Genomic DNA, 6,064 nt, shown 5'->3' on the forward strand with positions numbered 1-6,064 from the left:
TCTTCTGCTGCACGATGATGTCATTGTGATGTCACAGCCAAAAGTTAGTTTTCCTGATGACCACCTGATGGAGAAGCTGAGAAAGGAAAATGTTGACGTTTCCAGGCAAAACCACCTCGACGGTAATTAGATGAGTAACAGAGATCTCCCTTGCTGCCGTTCTGGTAGGGATATTGCAGGAGGGACCTCTTTGTTTAATATCCTGGGTAAAATTGGGATCAGAAAGGGAGTAAGAGAGTAAAAATGTAAAAGTTCAGACTGCCCTGTGCATAGATAATAACTGATGTTGGCCAGATGTGATGCAGAGAAGCATTGCTTCTTCACTCCAAATTTTTCTTCGGTGGTTATTCGTCTGCTATTTCCTCCACAACTTTCCTTTACCACAAACACTGTTGAATCTTTCTGCTGTAAAAACATGTTGTTGCCGAGTAAGTCGTGAGTCTAGTGGACAGTACTTCATACTTCGTCCTTTGTATAAGCAAGCATTTGCGGTGTCCCCACCGAAGCAGCAGATAGGCTCATTTGCATGTTACGAACGGTAGAGAAGCTCTTTCCCCTTTGTTTGGGGGGGAATAGACGCTTAAAATTCTCACGTGCAAGGTATCACAGCTGGTCTGTGTGCAACGTAAAGCTGATGATTGGGGAATCCAAAGAAGTTAAAAGCATCCCTGTGCTTGTTTTCAAGCGGAGGATGTCACTGGGACTGCAGCAGCAAGTTTATGCTCTGTACGCCTTCTTCCTCGTTTGTCGGAGGAGTCTTGTCTCCTGGAGCACTCAGCATTTTCACCAATGCTAATTTTTCAGAGTATTCCCTTGAAAGGTCTGCAAAAAGCATTTTAGGATGCGGTGCCCTCGGGTAGGGAGGCGAAGGGATTGAGAGCCTCTTCCGGAGCATCCTCGATTTAGTCTTTCCTTTGTTTAATGCTTAGGCGTGTAGGGGTTTCTCCCAGGAGAAGTGCGTTCCTAACGCCTCCTCTGTCTGAACGCAGAACAGGGCTGTGTCCTTGGAGAGCTCTAAAATTAACAGCCAGCGATACTATTAATGCTTTTTCCTGAAACCGAGATGCTGAAATTGTGGCTGTGTGTCCCATTACCTTCTTTAGCGGGATCTGCTCCAATTAGCAGCATACATTTAAAGGAAGGATCCCCCCAAAAACAAGCGCGGCGTGCCCTTTGAGGTGGCTGGTGAGCTGCAGGAGAGGAGAACAGTGAGGTTGTCTTTCCAGGCTGGGATCGCTCATGGCTGTTGTGCTGTAGGGCTTAACAGTTCCTTCCATCCGATCCCAATAGCTCCTGGGGATTTCACAGGCAGCGCTAAGTCTTTTGAGTTGCACTGTTAATTATCGGTGGGTTATCTATGGGAACGAACGGATACATCATGCGGTTGTTTGGTGTGTTGTTCCATATCACTGTTTTAAGTTGCATTTGTATTCCTGCTACACACAAAAATGCTGTGTGAATAAATGAAGAGCTGTTTCGTGTGCTTTGAATTTTGGCAGGGTGTTTTTAAAGTAACCTCTGTGTTTCCATCTGTGCTTCAGCCTAAAGTAGAAGAGGAACTTTCAGCTGACAAAGTACTTGAATCTGAACAGGAGAACATGAGCCACGGGTTCCAACCAGAGAGAGACTCCTCTGAGCTTAAAAAAGCGAAACCTGTGGAAGAAAACGGAGAGCAGGAAGCAGAACCTGTGCGGAACGGTGCCGAGAGCGTTTCAGAGGGAGAAGGAACCGATGCAAACTCAGGCCTCACAGAGAGCTCCAGCGAAGGACCGGTGTACCAGTATAAACCAGGTAAATCCTCTTTCAGACTCTTGTGTGCTCACTTGGTTTTCTGCCTCCCTCCATTAAGGGCTGCTAACGCCCCATGCATCCTCCCGGCAGAAGGAAGGATGTTTCCAGTGGGGCTGGAGGAGGGTACAGCGTTTCACCGTGTCTGGCTCTGCCGGGATCCACTCACCGACAGGCTGAGAGGGACCACCTGGGCGAGCACGAGAGGAAAATGGGTTTTGTCTTGCTAGTGGTAAAGAAGAGAAGATCCCCAGTTCCTTGAATTTATTGCACATGGGGATGTTGGCTGCAGCACAGTGGAAATGGCGGCGAATTGATAGACGGCTGAGTATGATCCAAGAAATTCCATATAAGCGGACACACTTCTTAAATAAGAGACTTGAGAGTTCTGATTCAGCCCTAAATACAAGTATGCGAGTTTATATAGATTTAATTTCCTGGCTAAACAGTTGCATAGATCTTCCAATTTCTAGAAGAATAAGGAAAAGAAAAGAAACAGTTTATGGGTTTCAATCCAGGCTCTGCTATTGAACTGTGAGCATGCAGTTGTTTTGATAAAATAATTCAAGTGTGGGCTGACAGGATACGCTCCTTTCGTTGCTGGTTAGCACTGGATATGGTGTACCTAAGGGGTGGTTTTGTTATTTATTAAGGTATTTAATTTCTAGAGCTGAAGCTCTATTAATTCACCTCATTAAGAAAGACCTCGAGATGAACTTCTCAGTTGCTACCAATTTTTAAGCCATTTCTTACTCAGGTGAAGCTCCCTCCAAATAAATCAGCCGTTTTCTTAGGAGCCCAGAAATTAGAGTGTAAAACAAAATAAGGAAGGACCTTGAGAGCCTGGTGGACAAGGCATTGGACAAGGAGCACCGCCGTTAAGTGGTTACACTGTGGTTGTTATTTCTGCGCCACTTTGTTGTGACAAAGACCTGAGTTGCTTTTCTTTTATTAATTTAGTGCTATCGTATCATTAGGAGAAAACGTAGAGGCCTCTTGATAGTTTACCACACACTTAGGCTAGCTTACTGGTTCGTTAGTTAAGCACATCCTGAAGCTAATCCATGATTTATCAGCTGTCTCTCCAAAACACTCAATGCAGTCGGAATGATCCCAGTTGGATCTGGACGTTCTTCCGCTCAGCTGGAGGGGTTGGATCGATCCCTCAGAAAGCAACACGCGTTGGACTGGTCTGCTGCAAAGCAGACCTGGCCTCTTGGTGCAATAATCCTCAATTTCAGCTCTGCCCTTTTTAGAAAGGGGGATTTTTACCTTTTGGTCCACTGTAGGAGGAATTGTGTGTTTGATCCCAGTCTCTCCCCTCGTTGGGGATCCAGAAGGCCTGCCTGTGACACTGCCCAGCTGCTTTTCACATTAAAACAGCTTGTTGAGAACTTTCCAGGAGAAGGAAACTGTACATATAAACTGTTTCTTGTTGCTGTCGGTGCTTTTCCATGGTAAATGGAGGGTCGTGTGGCACAGTGGATAGGTAGCTGGCCAGGAATTCTGGCTGGGATGCAACTAGCCAGCCAAACCATTTTCTGCACCCCTTCATCTCAAAGCTCTGTAGAAATAAAATTGCACAAAGAGCTAAAAATTGTAATTCCTTTTGTGTATTTTCATTCCCAGTTATTAAAACCCATCGCTGAAATAAATTCCTGTTTGTGGCCTCCGCAGGGATGAGGATGGTGAGAACCCAGAGACCTAAAGCCGGTGATCAGGGACTGAAATAAAGAAGTAATAGAATACCTTAACAGCGAACCTGAATGGCTGGATAAATGCAAAGCAATGCTGTTTGGCGTCAGTGAAATACAAAGGCGGCATATGATATAGGTGTTTTCCCTCAGATAAAAATGTGCCGCCCGCTTAGGGGCCTGACTAGTCGACCTGGCTGCTGAGCAAGTCCATATTTTCTCTCCTAACTTCAAGCAAACTGTGCAGCCGGCAAAGAACATCCTGTCTCTAGGCTACCAGATGCGCTGAAATGGCTGTGGGGTTACATTTTGATGTGCATCAGGCAGGGTGCTCTGCACTGCAGTGCTCCTGCCCAGAGACCCCTCCCCAAAAATGGGTGAAAAGTTGTAATTCTTAGTGTGGCCTATGGTTGTGTTTCTTTTGGTTCCCACTGTTATCTCCAGGATGGGCTGTTGAAGGCTCGGTGTTTTCACATTTTCAACGGATATTTTTGTTCTGCGCAGTGCTCTCCTCAGCTCTGCATTTATCGCTCCCTTTTACTCAAAACCAGCTGCTTTAACTTCTACGTTTTCAGCCAGAAACTGGGAACCGTCCTCATTTCGTCATACTGCATGAGAGAGTGAAAGTCGGAGTTAAAATGAGATGACGCGGGTTAAAACTAGAATTAGTGCTTAGTTCCGTATGTGGTTGCTGCCTATATGCTCCCCGTTGTTTATATTCCTTTAATGCAATGTGTATTCATCTCCTCACTGCCTTCAAAATTAAAATAAAGTTAAATTAAAATTTCCCAGGCAGCTGTAGCAATCTCTTCCCTTTGGATTTACTGGAAACGCGTCTCGGAGAGCGGAGGTTTTTGTTAGCTGTGAATCTCAGGGACCTTCTCTCCTTATAGAGCAGTGGAAGCCCCTGGACCCAGATGGGAAGAAGCAGTACGACAGGGAGTTCTTGCTGGATTTCCAGTTCATGCCTGCCTGTATCCAAAAGCCGGAGGGGCTGCCTCCCATAAGTGATGTGGTTCTCGACAAGGTGAGAGGAGAGCCGATAAAGCAGGTGCGTGTAATTTTTTTTAATATAAATGAAGATCCCTAATGCATGCTTTATTCCTGGATCGTTTCAGTGCAGTTTTTTGTTGGGAAGGGAAAATGTTTGGCTGATGTCACATCACAGAATTCTTCAGGTAGAGGCGTTGGTGCCTGATGAATGTGCACAGATGATTTCAAAACTGAAGCGTTTTTAATGGTCTCTATCTGGATTAAGTTATACTGGGTGGTTATTGAAATTTAAAATTATACAGCCATGAAGACCTAAGGACATAAGCAAAGCAAGACTGAATGGAGAGACAGCAGCATCTTTTATTGGATCAATTCTATGGTTAAAAAACATAGGCAAGCTTTTGGGCAAACTTTTTTTGGTCCGAAACAGTTGTGTCACTATTTATGAGCTGATCTAATAAAAGATCTTTAAAACCTTGACTCTCAAGAAGTTTTTGTGATTTCTAGCCAGCCTTATTACAGATGTGATTTTTCTCTGCTGTATGTCTGCACTTATTGAAATACTCGTCGTTTCTAAGTGCTGACACCAAGACCTTATTCTCGTCTCTCAGTTGGAGCTGTGTAGTTCATTGATGTTGATGTAACCACTACAGACTCCCTCTTGAGATTCAAGCACAGATCAGGATATAGGTGATCTTCATATGCAGAAACATTTCCACTCTGAATTTCATACCCAGACAAATTGTAAAATTCAGCTTTGTTCCCAAAATTATTTCATCTACCTACTGGTTTTCCGTCGTTGCTTCTCGCTGCTCTGTCTGCTTTTGAGCTCCCTTTGCTGGGTCGGCCGTCTGTCTTGTTAACACAAAAGACACTTGTTTGAGGGAAGGTGGCAGTTTTGTGATCCTGAACCAAGACTGTCACGTTCATTTTGCAGAAGACAGGCCCATGTTACCATAATTTTGTCCTCCATAAGTCATGCTCAGCCTTGAAATGTTTCTGAACTGCGCCTGTTTCCTCAGTAGTCACCTGCAGAAGGCATATTTTGAATTAAATGCTTATTTTAAGTGTAAGCGTGGATGCGTAAAACTTGGCATGGGTTGTTAAAAACATTATTTTGGATATTAAATGTGACTATTATGGTTTAGCAGAGATTGTCTGTAGATTTGCATGAACTTTGGTAGCTGCAGCACCCGCTGAACAGATCCTGTGTGTTTGTTCTGCTCCACGATGCAGGTCAATCAGCCGAAATTGCCACTGAGAACTCTGGACCCTCGGATACTGCCTCGGGGACCAGACTTCACGCCAGCCTTTGCTGATTTTGGGAGGCAAACCTCCGGTGGAAGAAACGTGTCAGGAAGTGTGAGTTTACCCCAACTTGCTAATTTAAAAACTGGCCTTAACACTGGTAAAGTCCCATCCTCACGCTTTTGGGCCTCTCCCGATGCTCCGGTGGTTCTGGTTTTGTCAGGATGTATGCAAGGGTGATGCTTTCTTGGCTGTCAAAGTTTAGGCAAATTAGAAAAACGTTGTGGATGTTTTCAACTGGTACGTATTGATCTTAAATGGATTTGATCTCCTTCCCCTTT

General features: G+C 44.7%; 1 protein-coding gene across 1 annotated transcript in view; it reads left to right on the plus strand.

Moving 5' to 3' along the window:
* Positions 1–6,064, plus strand: part of EIF4G3 (eukaryotic translation initiation factor 4 gamma, 3) — a 77,542-nt gene that overhangs the window by 40,046 nt on the left and 31,432 nt on the right. The window contains exons 12-14 of the mRNA XM_009707900.1: positions 1,542–1,791; positions 4,376–4,533; positions 5,712–5,837. Of these exons, the coding sequence (XP_009706202.1) occupies positions 1,542–1,791; positions 4,376–4,533; positions 5,712–5,837 (534 nt within the window). The remainder of the gene's footprint in view (positions 1–1,541; positions 1,792–4,375; positions 4,534–5,711; positions 5,838–6,064) is intronic.

This window comes from Cariama cristata, unplaced genomic scaffold (assembly GCF_000690535.1).
Source record: "Cariama cristata isolate BGI_N322 unplaced genomic scaffold, ASM69053v1 scaffold11089, whole genome shotgun sequence".
Classification (NCBI taxonomy): domain Eukaryota; kingdom Metazoa; phylum Chordata; class Aves; order Cariamiformes; family Cariamidae; genus Cariama; species Cariama cristata.